General features: G+C 50.6%; 3 protein-coding genes across 3 annotated transcripts; 2 read left to right on the top strand and 1 right to left on the bottom strand.

Annotated features, from left to right (window-relative positions):
* Positions 1–54: 54 nt before the first annotated feature.
* Positions 55–2,118, top strand: T310_2661 (uncharacterized protein; the record flags this gene model as incomplete). Its single annotated transcript, XM_013474460.1, has 4 exons — positions 55–102; positions 212–408; positions 449–618; positions 662–2,118. 4 exons carry the CDS (start codon positions 55–57, stop codon positions 2,116–2,118), a joined length of 1,872 nt encoding a protein of 623 aa, XP_013329914.1.
* Positions 2,119–2,831: 713 nt separating this feature from the next.
* Positions 2,832–5,359, bottom strand: T310_2660 (uncharacterized protein; the record flags this gene model as incomplete). Its single annotated transcript, XM_013474459.1, has 7 exons — positions 2,832–3,187; positions 3,272–3,601; positions 3,667–4,046; positions 4,120–4,417; positions 4,488–4,936; positions 5,193–5,215; positions 5,267–5,359. The coding sequence occupies 7 exons, from the start codon at positions 5,357–5,359 to the stop codon at positions 2,832–2,834; spliced, it is 1,929 nt and encodes a 642-aa protein (XP_013329913.1).
* Positions 5,360–6,317: 958 nt separating this feature from the next.
* T310_2659 (Nonribosomal siderophore peptide synthase SidC) lies at positions 6,318–20,870 on the top strand (the record flags this gene model as incomplete). The annotated part of the gene is made up of 2 exons (XM_013474458.1): positions 6,318–6,860; positions 6,918–20,870. 2 exons carry the CDS (start codon positions 6,318–6,320, stop codon positions 20,868–20,870), a joined length of 14,496 nt encoding a protein of 4,831 aa, XP_013329912.1.
* Positions 20,871–21,117: the final 247 nt, after the last annotated feature.

The raw sequence follows: 21,117 nt of genomic DNA, 5'->3' as shown, positions 1-21,117 counted from the left end.
TATTCTCGTGTCGAAGTCATAGCAGCACTAGGCCCACGAACTGGAGCGCCGAACATGGCGATGAGTGGAACTGGCCGACTGTCGGAGACAGCATTGTGCAAAGTGAAATAATGCCAAGGAGAAAAGAGTCTTAAGGCGGCAAGAGCCGGCTGATGATGGCCCCGCTTGGCGTTCATCAGATAACTCTGTCAGCACTTCTCCACTTGGCCAGGTCCTTGGTAAACAGACGGAGGTTTCTTTGCCAGTCAAAGTGTCTGCCAAAGATGATGGAGAAGGGGTTGTAGGTTCCACTCCTGAGATCCAATTGATCTCAAGTGTCTTGAACTGTCTAGAACTACTTCTTTTGGCTGAGTGCAATAGAGTCATTAGTGCGCCACTGCAAAGGTTCCTTAAGAACCCAATTGTACTGTACGTAAGATGTGTAGTCACTGCTGGCATTTTCGCCCAGACCTGCCAGACCGAGGTCAAGACTGAATCCGACATCCATGGATTCCAGCCCGGTAGCCGGTGTGACGCGGATTCATCCGCAAGACGGCTTGTCTCTCAAGCTGGGAGCAGCATCTGTTTTTCTCCCATATCGAGCCTCACCTCAGCATCCTGATTTTGCCCTTCTCACTGGTTTGCTTCCTTTTTTGTCTAACCTTTCTCTTTTCTCTCCTAGAGCTGCCACAAATGGCGTCTACAGATGATCGTGAAGAAGAGCTGCCTCTTGTGCGGCTCCCTGAACCGTACAAGACCACCTACGAGCTGGAGATTGTCTCACGAGAAGAGACATGCAGGATATTTCGTCTTTGCCTGTCCAAAAACCAAGACGATGGCCTTCCTCCGCCTGAACCTCTCCACCATGCCTCGCTGATCTTCAGCGAGCTCTCCCAGCCCGATCCAGCGAGTGTCCCTCCAGACAGTAACAATTCACCCTGGGCACGGGCGAAGAGGTCTCCAGTCTCGTATCTGACCTGGGATGGAGCAAATACTCCTACTGTCGCGCAGATGTGGAATGTGATCTATGCGATTCTGTCTCTGCGCCCCGACCCGGAAATCTTCCGGTTCGTATTGTCTGGACCTGGAAAGGAGCAGATCGCAAAGGAACTACAAGCTGTTGGGCTGGCCATCAAGCATCCTGAACCGTCTGCTCCTCCAGGTCAGCCTATTCCTGAATCTCGCGACCACGTCGATCAACTGGTGATCCTTCGAGGCTGCTTCTGGCAGGGCGCTGGCTCTCCGTTCGGGTCGCGCGCAGCATGGGTAGCGGATCCGGGTCTTCATTCTGATCTTCGTCGTCCTCTCAGCGATTTCCCCCAGTATCCTCTCGAATATACCCTCACGACCAAATTTCCCGATGTCCGTGTACACGCTCACCATCCGGTCCGGCCGCCCAAGCCTACGCCCGGGTCGCGTATCTACAGCCGCTACATCCCCCATCTGAAAGAATACTTCTCGATGGTCGCTCTCGATTATACGAACGATGAACACCTCCAGCTCTTTCACAAGTGGCAGAATGACCCGCGGGTGGCGCAGGGCTGGAACCAGACCGGCACGCTGGAGGAACACCGCGAGTATCTGCGTCAGTTGCACGAAGATCCGCATCAGCTGGCTGTCCTGGCCAAGTTTGACGACACTTACTTTGCATATTTTGAGATTTACTGGGCGAAGGTATTATCCAACAGAAACAACCTTGTTCTTCGTTTCTTTCCCTTAAATTTCTTCTTTACTTTTTCGTCTTCTTTTTTGTTTCTCTTTACTGACAACAAGAAGGAGGACCACCTAGGCGCATACTACGGTGCAGGAGACTACGACCGCGGCCGTCACTCTCTCGTCGGGGACGCCCGATTCCGTGGACCGCACCGGGTCATGGCCTGGTGGTGCAGTCTGATGCACTACATCTTCCTGGACGATCCACGGACTTCGTATGTGGTAGGAGAGCCCAAAGTCACTAACGCCACCGTGCTGGCATACGACCACGCCCATGGATTCAACGTCGAGAAGCTGGTCGATCTACCGCACAAACGGTCTGCCTTTGTCAAGTGCAGTCGAGAGAAGTTCTTCCAGATCTCACCGTTCGGGTTCAATGGGGGCGGCACTATCAAGAGGAATCCGGACCGTGCATTGAAGCTGTAGCTGTAGTTGTACATGTAGCATTCTCGTTTACTGAGCTGTGAAGTCGTGTCATTTGATTTAGGCAATCTCAGCAGTTACTGATAGTAATTGGCATGCTGAGCAAACATGTACTCTAATGTATGTTGTATTGGAGAATTTTTCTAATATCAGATAAGATGTCCCTTTTTTTTTAAGAGTAAAAAAAATCACGTAAGTTGGGGTTATGAATTACCTAGGTAGGATTCAGGAAGAGCCGTAGAAGGGTTAACGCAGGAAACAATTTACCGTGTCCACCGCATGCGAGTTGACGGGGCATCCTCGGCAAGAAGAACGTAGGGAAACACGCTAAGCACAGAAAGGGAAAGATCACCCGCCCGCCAAGACCACAAAAACTGCCGAGTCTGTGCGGTTCCATCTAATCTGATTGATAATCTATTTATTGAGATAAAAAAATCCCGATGTTCTCCCCCAAGCCCCATTTCTGCAGCCTGCATCATGAAACGATTAATAATGGCGTAAGATGGACTTTGTAACGGCCCAGAGTAGCATTCCAAGGTTCCAGGGCTCCTGTCCCACCATTAAGACATGTAAATCCATTACCAAGATGGCAGAAGCGAAAGACTTTACACTGCTGTAGCCTGTATCTACAATGTATGTACCTCGTATCATTCGTATTCATATCCTGTATGGAAAAAGTTGAATGCCAAGTACTACACTCCGTAACTACACGGAATTTACATGCCCGATCCCTCCTTCATCTTCCGCTTCCGATCCTCTAGCACCTTCGCTGCCATCTCCCTCAGATCCACTTTCCGCACCTTCCCACTGCCCGTGACAGGCACCGTGCTGCTGACGCCCTCCTCGCCAAAGACGAAGATGTACTGCGGCGCCTTGTGGTAGCCCAGCTTCTGACGAGTCCAGGCCCGGAGTTCCTCGTCTGATGGCCGTGCGTGCTGCTGCTCCAGCTGGATGAAGGCCCCGACGACTTCGCCGTATTTCGGGTCGGGGATTCCGATCACGGATGCCAGGGACACGGCTGGGTGGGCGGCCAGTCGTTCTTCGATCTCGAGGGGGTAGATGTTTTCACCGCCTGGCATCATCATCATCAGCATATCAATACTTAGTTTTTATTACTTATGCAGTGTAGTTTCATGTATGTATGTACAGTACATACCTCGAATGATGATATCCTTGAACCGCCCCGTGATGGTGCACCGACCCTGCGAATCAAAGCATGCCTCGTCTCCCGTGCGCAGCCAGGTCACGCCGTTCTCGTCCGTGACCAGCGCTTCGGCCGTCTTTTCTGGATTCTTCCAGTATCCCTTTGTCAATTGGTAGCCGGCCATGCAGAGCTCGCCGCGCTGGCCAACGGGGACGATGTTTCCCTTTGAATCGACGATTTTCGCGTGCGCGTGCGGCATGACTTTGCCCACTGTCGTGAGGCGCGTGTGGATGGTGTCGGTGGTCACGGCGTTGAAGCAGGTGGGTGAGGCTTCTGTGAGGCCTAAATCAAGTAAAACTTAAGATTAGCTTGAATAAAATAAAAAAATTAATTGCAAAAAGACACACCGTAGCTGCTGGTAAATTCCGTCATGTTGAGCTCCTCCAGGAGCCGCTTCATCAGCGGTCGTGGCACGGGTGCGCCCGCGATGATCCCGGTCCGCAGGTTCGAGCAGTCAAAATTGTCCGGCCGGGGAAGACTCAGGATGGCCTCAAACATGGTGGGCACGCCGTGGAGAGCGGTACATCGCTCGTCTGATATGGCGTGAAGTACTGCCTTTGGGTCGAACGTCTCGCCCGGATAGACGATTTTGGCTCCGTGGGTGATGACAGCCAACAGGCCGAGGACAAGCCCGAAGCAGTGGAAGAGCGGCGGCGGGCAGCACAGAATATCGAATTGCGTGAAGTTCATGCGGTCGCCGATGAATCGAGAATTGTTCACGAGGTTGCTAGCAGCCATCATCATTTAGTCAGTCCCTGGTATTATGTTTTTAGAAGCTTGTGAATGGATTGATTGCATACTGATGCGTCAACATCGCAGCCTTGGGATTTCCTGTCGAGCCGCTCGTGAATTGCAGATTGCAGACATCATGGGGATTCAGTTCGTCTTCTCGGTTTAGCAGTGCGTCTGCAGGCATTTCAAGCCCCCTCTTGATCACATCGTTGTAGGTTTTGAAACCGGAATACTCTCCCCTGAGAATCAATATCTCTTCCAGCGATTCGGATTTTCCATTCGTTTTGGGAAGAGGGCCCAGTGTCTCGAGAACCTCGACAATGGAGTGGCGGCCAATTTTGGGTGTTATGAAGAGGAATTTGCATTCTGTATCATGATTATTAACACACAAAATTCCTCGCCTCTTCTGCAGATATACTTGAATGCTACGACTCACCTGTATGGTTCAACGCATAGTATACCTCTGACGGAGTATAGGTGTTGTTGAGGACCACGAGGATGACTCCAACACGCGCTGCAGCGAAAAACATGGAGACATACTGCTCGCAATTCCCAGCCATGATCCCTATGCGATCTCCTCTTTGAACGCCCATCGCCAACAGACCTCTCGCGACGAGCTGGCTCTCATGGTCCAGGTCTCCGTATGTCCATCTTGTCCCTGTCCAGGGCACCACCAGGCATTCCTGATGTCGGTACTGCAGGCTTTGCAAGGTCAGGAGTTCTCCCAGGGTGATGTCAAGCAATTCCGGCTCCGTCGGCCCATGGACGATCGAGAGTTGTTTTGATGCTGGCGGCGCGCTTTGATGATGGACATGCTGCAGCGTCTGTTGGAGACGCTCCAGGGGAGTTTGCGGCGTGATCATCACTGAGATCGACGGTCGAGATCTGCGTTTTGTTTTTTTTTCTGTGGTATCTGGATCTGACAGAACCAAGGCTGAATCTATGCACACATAGAATATAATAGCATATCTCGTAGCGTAGACTATCAGTTTAGGTTCAACTGATAGAATTGCCTAATTGTACTGTATTGTCTGCACGAATTCCAGGCTCATCTACGAGGCATACTCCGTGAACCGCTAGATACGGTTCAACGGCACCCGATACCATCTTCTAGCGTCGATTGGATCACATTGGATCTTACATTAGTGCGGATATGACTGTCAACTGACTTGGTATTATTCACTATTATCCGGCTGTGATAGCTAAGTTACGTACGAATACGACGACATGACATTCCAGTGGATCTTGCGAGATCCCTGTCGACGAAGAGCTACCTAGGAAACTAGTCATTAACTTCGGCGACGCCATGCTTTTCCTTTACGCAATCATTTAAAAAAATCCAGCAAAGCGGAGGCTTGGTGGGAAAAAAAAGAAAAGGGTTAATAGTACACGCATGTACCGAAATACTCCGTACCTAAATTCCGAGCTTTAAATTCTGAGACATTTTCTCGGATATTCGACTCCCGGTCCATGCGATCAAAGGAGCAATTAGCCTGTGGAGACACTAAAATTGCGAGAGAAAAAAAAAAGGAAATGGAGGATGTCCATGTCGGAGTCCATCCGGCCCTAGTCACAGCGTAATCTAATCAGATCATCTAATCAGATGGGAAGCTCAAAGCCCGTTGGCAGTCGCCGATGATCGGCGTGCACGCCGTTAAAGCAGCGAGACACGCCAACCCCCCTCGTCGCTTGGCAATCCTCCACATCCCACGCTCTGTCCACCCCGCCATGTCGCCATGAGAAACGTACGCTAAAAGACCTTCGTCATCATTGCTTTTTCTTGTCCTTTTCCGTTCTGCCGCTCTTGGAGACAGTAATGTTCGTGGCGTACTCCTATGCTGGTGGAGGTTCTTCCCCACCAGACCTCTGCTCTGTAGTTGTACTGATTGCTGTTACTGCTGTGCCGGTCCTCTGGTCAAGCTAGAGGGTGAAAGGTGAACACAATGAAAATGCAAGCCATGTGGACAGATACCTTCCGTAGGAGCGGGGAATGCCCCTGGCGTGAGTCACAACGGGCAGCAAGTTCGGCGACTGCCGGTTCTAGGCTTCTAGCACTCTGGCATGCGCCGTTGATCACGGTTCCCAAGCAGAGATCGGGCAATCCAGCTCCGATGCAGGCGCTGAGCTCTAAGCTTCAGGCACACCCACGTCGCATCTTATTCTTTTGCTTGTATTCATGACTGTGCTCTGCATCTTGAGAGGTTTTATCAATCTTTAATATTTAATTAACGGACCTTTCATTCCTTTTCAATAGAACTATTCTGCGATGGCGGAGACAATTTCGTCGAGTAACGCGCCTCAAAAAGCCGTCATCCATGACCAAGTCACGGGATTGCAGACAAACGGCGACCACAAGCTCACGCACGATGATAATATACCGGTGACGAAAGTACCGTCGCTAGACACAGTCAACCACTATGCAGCTGAAGCTCTTCCCGGCAGTGGTTACCACTTAAGCAAAGTACTGGAATTCACGTACGAGGCAGATCTACCAACCCTCTCGAATAAGATTATTCAAGGATATGCGCGCTTCATTTCCGCGTTCACAGGCCTCGAAGATGTTGCTTTTGCACTCTTTCAGACTGCGAATTCATTTCACACGTCGGAAACACGGCATAAAATCGTTTGCGCGTCTATCTCAAAGTTCGAGAGGGAAGAAGAGGGTTCTTTGAGAACTCCACATCCCTGCAATATCCGCGAATGTGATATCAAGTCCCACGGGGTGGACACTCAGTTTGCTCTTGAATTGAGCATAGATACTCCGTTTGAAGATGGCGAGCACTCTTGCATCTCGATCGTGGGAGTGGATGTAAGTAGCATGGAATGCACGAGATTCTGCTTCATTGCTAACAGGTAACTTACCTAGGGCTTTCTGTTGAGAGTCCAGATTAACTCGGCAACACGCACGCTGAAAATATCCATTGGTTGCTCAAGCCGATTGATCCCAGAAGCGGCTTTGGATCAAATATCGAGAACAGCAGCTCTGTTGGTAAAAGAGTCTGCAGATTTGAGGTCCATTGACGAAGATGGAGGAGAGAAGATACCCCAGCTTTCTATTCTGAATTTCCCGCCTCTGATGAAGCCACCTTCACTAGAGGTGTTCGGCCAAGTATCTCCAAACAAGCCATTGGGACAGTCTCTTCTCCATGCCGCATTTGAATTCTGGGCTCACGAAAAACCTGATGCTGTGGCATTGGATTTTGTCCACAATCTACCGTCTACGAACAAGCCAGCAGAACGCAGCATTCTCACTTATGCTGATTTGAATGCTGCAGCCACACGTGTAGCTTCTCATTTGAGAGCTATGCTGGGGGAAAGGAAAGGTCCAACAAATTGGTCGCGGATCATTCCGGTTCACATGTCCACTTCACCGGAGCTGTACATCTCGTATCTTGGTGTACTCAAGGCTGGCTATGCATTCTGTCCAATTCCTCAGGATGCACCGCAGCGAAGGATACAGGAAATCCTCGACGATATCGATTCGCCTGTTATTCTGGGTCGAACCCCCGAATCCTCAATAGAACCTTGGTACAAGAGTCAGTCGACAACCCCCGCGTGGTTGAATGTTGCAGAGATATCGAAATGGAAATCCCTCAGCGGGAGTCATGCCACAGATCAAGATGAACTCGACTACAGCTCCATGCATCACTCCAGACTCGAAGATGATATTGCATATTTGCTTTTTACAAGTGGCTCTACGGGCAAGCCAAAAGGCGTGCAGGTCAACCACTTGGCTGCTACCTGTTCAATCAACTCCCATGCCACCTCAATTCCTCTGCCGCGTGACTCTGACGGCTCCTTTCGCTGGTTTCAGTTTGCTTCTCCTACCTTTGATCCATCAATTATGGAGATTTTTGTTACCCTCAGCTGTGGAGCAACACTCTGCTCTGCAAATCGAGATTTAACGATGACAGATCTGGAGGCAACCATAAACGAAACAAGAGCGACGATCATGATGGCAACGCCAAGTCTAGCGGCATTATTGCGACCATCTCGGCTTCATACACTCCGTCATCTTTGGACGATGGGCGAAAAGCTCAATCGTACAGTGATAGAGAATTTCGCATCACCATCGGCGCATTCCACCACGTTAGTCAACGCTTATGGACCTACCGAGGGGGCTATAAATTGCACATTCAATTCACCAGTTGATCAGTCTACCAGAGGCTCGATTATCGGGAGACCGCTACCAACTTGTTCTATGTTTGTTCTAGATCCAGACCGGAGAACTCCGCAGGCTGTCCCTGCTGCAATGTCTGGCGAACTTGCCATTGGAGGTCCTCAAGTGAGCAAGGGGTATCTGAATCGGCCAGAGGAGACCACACGAGCATTTGTCTTTAGTCCCGAATATGGTTATGTCTATCGGACTGGAGATATGGCACGGATCGTCTGGGATGAGAAAGGAAACCAGGTCCTGGAATTTCTAGGCCGAATTACTTCCGACCAAGTCAAGATCAGCGGCAAAAGACTGGAACTGGGAGAAATAGAGTCCGTTCTTGCCACGGTGAGGGGAATCATAGAAATCGTGGCAATTGTATTACAGCGAGACCAGGGCAAGGAAGGTAGTGAGCAGCTTATTGCTTGCATCGTTGCAGACCACAGCCACGAGGCCACCAGAGAGAAACTGGTTAAGGAATGTCGCGAAGTTGCAGCACGACACCTGCCATCCTATATGTGTCCGTCTTCCTTTGTTTTCTTAGAGTCTCTCCCTCGCTCTAGCTCCGGGAAAGTCGATCGGAGAGCGATAACAGCAAGGCTGAAGACGGCTCAGAAGGATGAGATCATATCCACAGTTGAAAATGGCGGCGCGAATCCACAAGACGCACCCACAGATTGGGACACTGTGGAGAATATTGATCCCTCATTGCGGCAGCGTCTGTTGGAAGCCCTAGCTAAGACTACAGACCAGGACGCAACAGCAATCCAACCCTTTACCAGTCTGTTCTCCCTTGGTATAGACAGTCTGGGAGCAATGCGTCTGCTTCAGCACCTAAGAGAGAATGGCGTGAACCACCTCTCTGTGAGCGACGTACTCATCGCGGGGACACCGAGTGGACTGTTATCGGCGATCATTCAGGGTAAAGACAAGAACCTTGATCCTTCCCCCAATGACTTTCAAGGGAAACAATCATTACTAGCATTACAAGGTGAATTGCGCGAGTTTGATCGCCGGAATCGTGAGATCTGTGCTCAGAGACTGCACATCGATGCAGGTGCAATACAAAACGTCCTCCCAACCACAGCGACCCAATCTGGCATGCTGGCAAGCTTCCTCCGACGTTCATCCACCAGAACAAATCACTCTAAGTCTTCGTACATCTATCATTCTGTTATCCATCTTGGGAAAGACGTGGACGCGGAGCGCCTGAGGCGATCCTGGGAAACAGTGATAGCTGATTACGATTCTTTCCGCACAGTCTTCTGCTGGTTGGATGACGACATGGCGCCATTTGCTCAGTGCATCCTCGCGCAGAATGCCATTCCTGACCGAGAATGGAAATTATACTCCAGCGAGTCCAGCAGTGGTCTCCTGTCAAAAGAGGATCTTATTAATCTAGCCCTCTCTGAAGCAGAGGACTCGATAACTTTGAATACACCACCGTGGAGGATGTCTCTTGTGGATTTCGGCAGTGGCTCAGCTTTGATTTTGAGCATGTTCCACGGTATCTTTGACGGTGGTTCCCTGCAGCTCCTTCTCGAGGACGTTTCTGCAGAGTACTATGGCCGGCCTCGTGGACACCGGACGTCTCTTGATCATATCGTCAAGCATCACTTCATTGCTGATCAGGAAGCCACTTTAAGATTCTGGCAAGACCACTTAAGAGAATACTCTCCTGTCTCGTTTCCTTCTGTTACACCTTACAGATCGTCCGAAGCAGAAAACGTCTTCGATGCCGTAGAAATAGCAGCTGATACGAGTTACGAGATGCTGAAGAAGAAGTCCAGGAGCATTGGTTGTACTCCACTCTCCGTGCTCCAGGCGGCTTGGGGTTCTGTCCTTCTTTCCTACACTGGAACTCCTGATCAGGATGTTTTAATTGGCAATGTGGTGTCTGGGCGATTTGATATCGATTCAGAAACGTGTATTGGACCTACGTTCACTACTGTTCCTCTGCGACTTGCCCTGAACAAGATCGGAAGGGATCACAGTGGTATTTTGTCCAATACATCGGTGGCACGGCACCTTGCCTCGCTAAACGCAAAGTCGCTGGCATATCTTCAGCCACGTCTCGGTTCCCTGGTAACTGAGAACGGGCAGCTGCCCTACGACACTCTTCTGGCATTCCAAGATTTTAACGCTGGTAGTAACTCCAGCACGCTTTGGAGCGCCATCGAGCATCCGCCCATGGCGAATGACTTTGCTGTCATGATTGAAGTGTGGCCTGTTGCTGATGATGGGTCGCTGACCTTAAGAGCAACATTCAACGGGTCAAAGCTCGACAGGGACTCGGCGCAGTTGATGCTTCGCCAGATGAGCAACATTGTCGATTTCATTCTCAAACATCCAGACGCGGATTTCCAAGACGCTCCGTGCAGAACCGATGGAAGCCTGAAATCTGTTGCAAACCCAGTTTCTAAGTCTCCAGAAGAGTGCGCGCAGGGATATCTCCTGCATACTCAATTTGAAAGACATGCAGAAGCCAGGCCAGAGGATGTGGCTCTGATCTTCAAGGCCGACCTCGAAGTTCCTACTAACCCTGGCAACATCGAGTGGACCTACGGTACACTGAACGCGAAAGCCGATTCTCTTGCAGACAAACTCATTGAGCGCTACGGGTCTTTGCAGAATTCGACGGTTCCCATTTGCATCGAGAAATCACCGGCAATGTACGTCGCCATTCTAGGTATCCTGAAGGCGGGCGCTGCATGGTGTCCGATAGATACATTCTCCCCTCCGCAGCGCCGCCATGACCTAATTGCCAGAACTGGAGCACGAGTGCTATTGGTGTCCGGTGCAGACTCTGTCCAACATGCCAACGCAGTTCCAGAGGATGTTGACATCCTCGATGTTACCAAGTTGGTGAACGTCTGGTCTAGTAAAGAACCCTCCCAGAAGAGAGGCCAATCTTGCAACAGAGCAACTCCTCATGATACCGCGTATCTGATCTGGACAAGCGGAACGACTGGCGCGCCGAAAGGCGTGCCAATAAAGCACTCTGCAGCGGTGTCGAGTATGCTATCGCTTCAGAGGACCATTCCCGCAGATGTACCCGGCGGCGTTGTTCGCTGCTTGCAATTCTCGCAATATACCTTCGACGTATCTGTTCAAGACATTTTCTATACTTGGGGGTTAGGTGGCACGTTGATATCTGCTACCCGCGAGATCATGCTTGGATCGTTCGCACAGCTTGCCAATTCGACACGTGCGACACATGCGCACTTGACGCCTGCTTTTGCCGCGGGGATCCCAAGGCAATCTTGTGAGACATTGAAGGTTGTCACGATGATCGGTGAGAAACTGACGCCATCGGTCGCTGATGACTGGGGCGTTGATATGCAAGCGTTCAACACGTATGGTCCGGCTGAAGTGACTGTGGTCTCGACCGTCAGAGAGTTTGGGAAAGAGCACAGAAATACCAAAAGCGCCAACATTGGGTGGCCGCTCGATAGTGTCTCTATCTTTGTCACCGATCATAATAGGAAAGTCGTCATGAAGAATGCTGTTGGAGAGCTCGCATTGGGTGGACCACAACTTTCGGATGGTTATCTCAATCAGGAAGAAACGACTCGATCTAAATTCGTTTGGAATGAAGAGGCCTCTCAGGTGCTCTATTACACAGGAGACCTAGTTCGAATGCTCTCGGACGGCTCTCTAGAGTATCTTAACCGCACCGATGATCTTGTGAAGCTTGGTAGCATTAGAGTTGAACTGAGCGAAATAAGCTTTTCCATTAAAAGCTGTCATAGTCTTGTTGAGCAGGTCGAGACCGTGATTCTTAACCGCCCAGACCGGCCCGCAGATGTCGTTGTTGCTTTTCTGGCGGCTCCCAGCGCAGCAGCAGCATCAGACAAGGAGCCGTATAAATTGGTGCTCTTCAACGACAGTGCCGTTGAGATTGTCCGTGCCGCAATGCAGAAGGCACGCACGACCTTGCCAGACCATATGCTCCCATCGGTATATCTGGTTGTCAGAGAAATCCCCAAGACTCAATCTGCGAAGACGGATCGTGTGGCACTCCGCAAAGCGTATGCTTCTGTTGATATTGAAAAATGGGAGAGTGAGGTCAGCCCTTCAGATTTCACAACGGAGCTGGGTTCGCCAAGTGATCCAGAGGAGGGCTTCGTTATGGAAACGGTTTCAGCACTAGTTGGACTTCCTCTATCCGCGATTAAGAGGTCGAATAAGCTTGCTTCTCTGGGCCTGGACTCTATTCGCGCCATCAGACTTGCGTCCAGACTCAACGAGTCTGGTCACCAGGTATCTGTGATTGATGTCCTTCACTGCCAGAGCGTTCAGGATCTTCTGTCCATAGCGATTTCCTCCAGGAAGAAGAAGGTTCCCCTGACAAACCGATCTTTGTTGGAGCAGTTTGATCAAGAGTGGCACGAAGCCGTTGCTTCCAAGGTTAAGGAACCCTTTACTGTGACTCGGACGACTCCAATCCAAGAGAGCCTTCTTAGTGAAACCATGGGGACTAGAAATCTGTACTGGAGCAACCATTTCTTTTCCCTTGACAGCACCGTTGACTTGGAACGATTACAAATGGCATGGCGGAGCGTGGCGGAAAGCAACGAGGCGCTCCGGGCTGGGTTTCTGCCCGTCGCTGAGATCCTTAAAGATGGCGATAATGCTGGAAATCTCAACTTTTCAGTTCTGCAGTTGATATACGTCCAGCCGAGTCTCGATTGGGAGGTCTATCAATGCCAAGAAGGAGAGTTCACAGAAGTGTTGCAATCGAGGATCTCGCGCATCATGGAGAATCGCCAAAACAGCTATTTCCGTCATCCGCCCTGGGCTGTCTCGATATTTGATAAGGGGCAGGATCATCAAAAGGTGATGGTTGTCACCATACATCACGTCATCCATGACGGGCCCTCGCTTAGTTTCATCTTCAATGACGTTCAATCAACCTATAATAGTTTGAACCTGCCCCAGAGAAAGCAGATTCAGGATGCGCTCTCCCTGATTATTCCAACCGCTGAAGAGGACAGCAAGACCGTTGAGTTTTGGGAGACAGAGCTTCGAGAATTCTCTGCCCTGGACCCTCCTTCTTGGCCCGACCTTACCAACAGACGACAAGGACCAGGAACTGACTCTAAGCGCGGGTTTATATCCGAGGAACTTGTCTTGACGGTTCCTGTGACACGGCTGCAGTCGACAGCATCTCGGCTTGGCATGTCATCATTTACCTCTTTGCTTCGAACTGCCTGGGCCTGTGTTTCGTTGAGCTATATGGGAGCTCCAGCTGCTGTGTTTGGGGAAACTCTTTCAGATCGTGTACTGGATTCGACACTAGAAGACGTGATAGGACCATTGATATCTGTTGTTCCTGTTCCTTTCAAATTAAAAGGAACCGCTCGAGAGTTAATTGAGAAACAACAGCAGTTGTCTGCCGAGTCGTGGAAGCATCGACATATCCATCCACGCCAGATCCGAAAAATCCTCAAGCGACCTCGAGGCCAAGCCCTATATCCAGGACTGTTTACCTTCCACCCGCTCAGCGGAGAAACAGGTCAACAGTCCTGCCCGAAGTTGTGGTCAGAGCTCGATGACCTTATCGGTCTGAACGTGGAGCATTTGGTGGCACTCAACGTTTTTCAAAAGTCAGGGGACACTTTGACCCTGAATGTCTCTTGTGAGCAAAGTGTTATGGACCAGAAGCATCTGTCTCTCTTCGTCCGCCAGATAGATGCTTTTGTGACAGCCATGTTGGAACATCCAGACGAACCGGTTACGGAACTTGTAAGATACTTTCCAAGGGAATTAACATCTATCTCCACCCCGAATGTGAGTCAAGAAGTTGCAGATGCGGTCTGCAAGAGCCCAACATTCTGGTTGGAGCACTATGCAGAAAGCCACCCAGAGTGGACTGCTGTTGAGATCGTGAACGCTATACATGTTGACGGTGTTGAGAAAGAATCTATGAGCTACGGCTCATTGGATGCAGCAGCGAATCAAGTCGCGGCGTATATTGCGTCTCTCGGTATAGAGAAGCGAATAATCGCGCTCTGCGCCGGCCGCACCCTCGCTTCTTATCCCGTAATAGCAGGAATATTCAAGTCCGGGAACACCTATCTACCGATCGATGAGGCTCTTCCTAACGATAGGAAAGCGTTCTTGGTTGCGGATGGAAACTGTCCGCTCATTTTCACTGAAGCCAGCTTGGCCAGCACGTTCCGTGATGTCCCGGACAGCTGCAAGCTTGTCCTTATTGACAGTCCTGAATTTCAGGAATCCTTGACAAAGATGTCATCCACGAAGCCAAATAGTTTGCCAACGCCAGACGACATCTCCTACCTCCTTTATACCTCTGGCTCCACCGGTAAACCAAAAGGTGTGCTGGTAACCAGAGGCAACCTGTCTGCCTTCGTTGAAGCGCAATCGGAATTCATCTGTCGTGTTGCTCCTGCGACAAAACAGCTTGGAGGGACCGGGAGATACTTGGCACTCGCCAGCCGGGCATTCGATGTCCACCTAGCAGAGATATTTTTGGCCTGGCGACATGGCCTCGCCACTGTGACGGGGCCTCGAACGATGCTCTTGGATGACCTGCATCTGGTCTTGACCAAGTTAGAGATCACTCATGCAAGTTTTGTGCCGTCTTTGCTGGACCAAGCAAACATTATTCCGGAGCAATGTCCTCGACTAAGATATCTCAGTGTCGGAGGAGAAAAGATCTCTCAGAGAGTCTTGGACACTTGGGGCGCGTCACAGAATGTTGCTCTTGTGAACGCCTATGGTCCAACAGAGGTGACTATCGGGTGCAGCTCTGCTCTCGTTGGCAGCGAGACCAACCTGAGAAACATCGGTCGACCCCTGGGCTCGTGTGTGGCCCACGTCCTCATCCCAGGGACCGAGATGTATACCATTCGCGGCCAAGCAGGGGAGCTCTGCTTCACCGGCGATCTTGTTGCAAAGGGATATCATAATAGGCCAGATGCGAAAGGCTTCGTCGACGGATTCTTCGGCAGACGGATGTATCGCACAGGCGATATTGTCCGTTTGATGGCTGACGATACTCTCGAATATCTCGGGCGCGGTGATGACCAAACCAAAATCAGAGGTCAGCGTCTTGAACTTGGAGAAGTCTCTGAAGTCATCCGTTCATCTTCCAGCCTGGAAATTGATGTCGTTACCATGATCGCCAAGCATCCAAACATTGCTAGAGTTCAGCTTGTCTCTTTTGTTGCCCGTTCAAATGCTCGTTCGGAGGGCAAGAAAGACAGCAGCGTCTCTTTCTTAGAGGCGGATTTCTGGACCCTGGGAAGAGAGCTCCAAGAAGCCTGCAGGAAGAAACTCCCTGCATACATGGTTCCAGAGGTTGTCCTCCCCATCTCCTATGTGCCACTGGCTCCGATGTCTGGCAAAGCAGATATTAAGCAGCTTCAATCCGTGTTCGTCAGCATCCCGCTGTCGACACTCGTTCAAAGCAGCGAACGAAGCGCTGCTGCTGCTCGCAGCAACCGTCCACTCACTTCGGAAGAGGAAGCTGTCGTTGAAGCCATTCTCACTATTCTTCCCACCGATCGATCTATCTTGGGTCATGCAACGAATATATTTGAGATCGGTCTGGACAGCTTGAGTGCAATAAACCTGTCAGTGCAACTCAAGAACCTGGGCTATGATGCAACTGTGGCATCGGTTATGAACAACCCTGTTATTGAGCAACTGGCACGCTTGCCACGAAACTCAGAAGTGGATAATAATAGGACAGCGGAAGTTCACCGTATGCTGGAGAGATTGAATGCTAGATTCCGCGAAGAACCACCGACGGGGATCGACATTTCATCAGTGTCGACAGTACGGCCATGTCTCCCTCTTCAAGAGGGCCTGGTAGCCCGCTCTATCAACGCGGAAGGAGGACAGCTCTATGTTAACCACATTGTCCTGGAGCTTGGTGCAGACATTGATGTCGCGCGTTTACGAACTGCTTGGGAAGAGACAGCACGACAGAACGAGATCCTGAGGACCGCCTTTGCATCGCTGGGCGACCAGATAGTGCAAGTCGTGTTTCATCCAGACTCGTATCGTATTAGGTGGGAGGAATATGATCCCAGCAGTTCGGACTCAGGCACGTCACTTCACAGCTCCAGCTCATACCGAACAGAGGTGGCACAACAGATCATCAAAGATATAGCCACAGTTCCTCCAGTACGATTCCTGATCGCCCCAGCAGAAGGCACTCGTCGTCAGACCCTCACCATCGCGATTCATCATTCTCTGTATGATGGCGAGTCTCTGTACCAGCTTCTGGAAGAAGTTGCAAATCGTTACAGGGGTGAAAGTGTTCCACAAAGGGGCTCACCTTCCGCTTTCTTGGAGTATATCTACTCTCAGAGCATGGAAAAATCGAAGGAGTTCTGGACCCAGCTTTTCGAAGGCTATCAGCCAACGCTATTCAGACGCGGCGAGAATGACCTGGCCGAACAGGCAATCGTTGTGCACAGAACACTGTCAACCAAGCTCTCTGATCTAGAGTACCGCTCCGCGAATCTTCAAACAACCGCACCGTCGCTGGTATTGGCGATATTTGCACTACTCTTGGCTGACATGACAGACACGTCGGATGTCACATACGGCAGTGTACTTTCAGGAAGAGCCATTCCCGTACCGGGAGCGGATTCTGTCCTCCTACCATGTATCACCACTGTGCCTTCCCGGTTGAATACCAATGGTCTCACAACGGTCAGAGACGTTATAAACGCGGTCAGAGATAATTCTGTCAAATCTCTCGAATTTCAACATACGCCCCTGAGACACATCCAGCGATGGCTGAAATCAGAGGCGCCGCTATTCGATTGCCTGTTCTCTTATATTCGAACCACAAAGGCTCAGACAGACGATCTATGGAAAGAAGTAGACAGTCACATGCCGGCAGACTACCCATTTTCTGTTGAAGCAGAGGCAGACTATGACAGGAATTTGCTATACATACATTGTGGATACACGCCCTCTTTTGGCAACACCCATGATGTTGAGAACTTTTTCGAAAAGATGGACGTTGTCCTATCGAGCGTGGTCATGGGTGAAGACATTTCTCTGGATAGCTTCAACCTTTCCACATCTGCGAAGGTCAGGGGAGAGGCGAATGTATCTCCATGGAACGATTCGTCTGCATCTTGGTCAGAAACGGAGAAGAAAGTTCGCCAGCTTGTCGCCAGCTTTTGTGGCCTGCAAATTGATGACGTTTCCAAGTCCGCGTCTTTCATCGGCCTGGGTATTGATTCAGTGACGGCAATCCAATTCGCGCGTAAACTTCGCGAAGCTGGACTTTATGTCTCATCATCGGATGTCATGCGTTTCTCCTGTGTCGGGGCACTGTCAGCTCGAATCGATGAGATTTCTACCAAACAAGGACCGCAAAGGAATGGCTTGGTCGAAGCAAATGAAAAAGACACATTTGAAGCGTACCGATCCAAGATACCTCTTCTCGGCCCTGGTGATTCCATCTCAAGACTCTTCAGATGCACCCCGCTACAATCGGGGATGATCACCCAGACCCTTGGAGCGGCTGGTGATATGTACGTGCATCCCCACACCGTTCGACTGGCCGAATCAGTCGATATCGCGGCCCTCAAATCTGCCTTTCTCCAAGTCGTCCGTGCAAACGATATCTTGCGCACCTCGTTCCACTCAATTAGCGAGCTGGGCTTTTCTTGGATCGGAACAGTTCACTCGAATCCGCCTTTCGAGTGGCATGAGCTTGATCAATCAACCACCGGTTTTTCTGTAAATGTGAAAGAATTGCTTAGGTTGCACGATGAGGCAGCGTTCCAGTCCCCTCCTCTACGGTTCTATGTGGTCCATAGCTCGGAAGGGAAGTTCCTAGTCGTCGTGATGCATCATGCTCTTTATGATGGAGTCTCATTGCCATTTGTTTTTGAAGACGCTGCGGCGATTTACAGGGGAGTCGTACCTCCTCACAGGCCCAATTTCTCTGAAATAGTCGATGACATCTTCAAAGGGCAAGAGAAAGCGGCACAGTTTTGGACTCGGAAATTACAAGGATACCAAATTGCCCACATCCCGCCCCTACAGGACGACGAGTCCTCAGACAGAATGTTTGTCGCTGAGCGAAAGATCAGCTTAGACATTTCGAGAATACTGGAAAGATGCAAAGACATGGAAGTCACCGTCCAAACAGTGTCCTTGTTGGCATTTGCCAAAGTTCTGTCCTGCCTGATTGGCAAACGCGACGTCACATTTGGACATGTCGTTGCCGGCCGCTCTCTCCCCATCTCCGGGATAGAAAGGACGATTGGACCCTTGTTCAACACCGTGCCGGAGCGGATCTGTTTCGACTCGACGGTCATCAGCAACAAGGCGATGGCGGCTCGTATTCAGCGGGCGAATGCGGATGCCCAGGAATATCAGCATGCGCCCCTGAGAGCGATTCAAAACACGTTGAGGCAGCAGAACAACTTCGACTCAGCATCGATATTTGATACTCTTTTTGTGTTCCAGAAAACGGCGGATTTGGATCAAAATGCAAGTGCCCAAGACAAACAGTCCATCTGGGAGTTGTATGAAACGCAAGACTTCGTCTCCAATGCCGAGCACACGCTGAACGTTGAGGTCGAACACGCTCATGAGGGCATTATCATCAGATCCTCATGCAAAGGCCAATACTTGACATTTGATGGACTCCACACTGTCCTGAAGGACTTCGAGAGCGCCTTCCAAGATATCATCGAGCATCCGACGAGATGCGCTACAATCGTCCCCGAGCGACTGCAACGGCTTCCACTTCAGCTCACCAAAGAGCTACCCATTGAAAAGTTACCCTCTCCAGATGCTGATGCTGAAGCTCCCGTTCACGAAGGGATTGTCCAACAAGTCCTCGCGGAGATTGCCAATGTGTCTATTGACATGGTCAAGCCGCATACTAGCATATACAACATCGGCCTGGATTCAATTGCCGCAATCCGCATCGCCGCCGTATGCAGATCCAAGGGTCTGAAAATCGGTGTTGCTGATATTCTACAAGGTCACACATTGCGAGGGATCAGCACACGTGTCTCAGATGCTGCTGCTGCTGCACCGCAAGGAAGCCTTCCGACAAAGCCCCTGATACACGAGGATGCGAGAGTGCGACAGACAGCACTTGAACAGCTCCGTCTTTCCGAAGACGATGTCGAGACGATCATTCCGTGTCTGAGCGGGCAGATGTACCACCTCGTCAGCTGGCTGAAATCCGGCCGAACGCTGTTCGAACCAGCCTGGAGTTATTACGTCTCCGGCGAAGAAAGAAGATTAGATCCGCAACGGCTCCAGGACTCCTGGACTAGGCTGCGCCAAAGACACCCTATTCTAAGGACCTGCTTTGCGGCCATCTCGGCTTCTGAAGCGGTTCAGGTGGTGCTCAAGCGGGTAGACCCGGATGATGACGGTACCTTCAAGTTTATTGACTACTCATCAGAGACAATTGCGGAAGCGGCCAAAGTACAAGCCAGAGAAGAAGCTCGCAATCCTTCTTCCCTCTTCCGTCCGCCTGTACGTCTTCGCCATTTGAGAGCGAGCGACGGTGATGGTATCCTCGTCTTGATCAATCACGCTGCCTATGACGCATGGACAATGCCAATGTTCGTCACCGAGCTGGAGGCATTATACCGTGATGCAGAACTGGCAAAAGTCTCCTCGAATCCGGATTTCCCAGCATTTGTCAATTATTCCCTGAGCTCTCTTCATCAGCTCGACGAGGCAAGGTACTGGGATGCGGTTCTCCAGTCAAGCAGCCCAACCATAATCAAAGCACGTCAAAATAGCCCAAAGAAGAACCAGCAACTGTTTGTCGGCGCATGGCAGACTGTCAGGAACATGTCTCAAGCAGAAAAGACCTGCCGGGCCCACGGTCTCAGTCTCCAGACCGTCGTTCTCCTCGCGGCTGCTCGGGCTCTTGCCCGCAAAACGCACGTCGACAGTCCGACCTTTGGTCTCTATCAAACGGGGAGATCAGCCTCCTTCCCGGGAGTCGAGTATCTCTCGGGCCCGTGTCTCAACGTGACCCCGTTCACGGTCCCAAATGTCCTCTCTTCGTCGTCATCATCATCAGCCCAGATCTCTCATAGCCAACCCAATACCACTGCTGATGCTGGCACTACTACTGCTGACACAATCATCAATTCAGCGCGATCGATCCAGTCGGCGCTTGCAGACCGCGCAACGTACGAGCAGAGCTCGCTACAAGGAATCCTCCGACGATGGCGGGAGATAGCAGCCACCACAGGCGCCGATAGCAACAACGAAAACAACATCCATGAACGCCATCTGTTCAACACATGGGTCAACTTACTCTGGGGGAGGACCAGCAAACAAGACCATCCTCAAGAAGATGATGACGGATCGTCACCACCTCCTCTCTTCACCCCTCTCCCCATCGGCGTCCCAACAGACTTCATCCCGGAGAACAACCGCACCGAACAAGATGAAAAAGATAAGAAGACATCCGTCTCCAGCCTCGATACATCATACCTCCCGGACCAAAACGTCTTCATCGACATCGGCCCCGACCCCTCGAGTGATACGCTCGGATTCGGCGTCCGCGTCGAGGGCGGGGTCATGGACGAGGATGAAACACGGGCGTTCATCGGCAAGATAGTAGCTGAGATTGAGGGGATGGTCAGGATTTTGTCGGAGGATGATGCCTCGTTGATATAATGTGAAGTATTGAGATGGAGCAGAATGGAACGGGTATGTATGTGACAAGATAGGATCTACGCATTAAAAAAATGTAATATATCAATTTGTTGAATTATTCCTGTTGAGGCTGGATTTTGTATGATTTTTTTTCCATGGTCAAGGTTCTGCTCTCTATCACGGTGACGTCTTTTTTTTTTCACCGATAATGTATTTACTTCAAAAGCAAAATGCAAGATACAGTTTTGTTTATAATTGACCCTTGAAT

Source organism: Rasamsonia emersonii (genome assembly GCF_000968595.1).
Source record: "Rasamsonia emersonii CBS 393.64 chromosome Unknown ctg1118621760035, whole genome shotgun sequence".
NCBI classification, from domain to species: domain Eukaryota; kingdom Fungi; phylum Ascomycota; class Eurotiomycetes; order Eurotiales; family Trichocomaceae; genus Rasamsonia; species Rasamsonia emersonii.
This window is presented reverse-complemented; position numbering and strand designations above follow the sequence as displayed.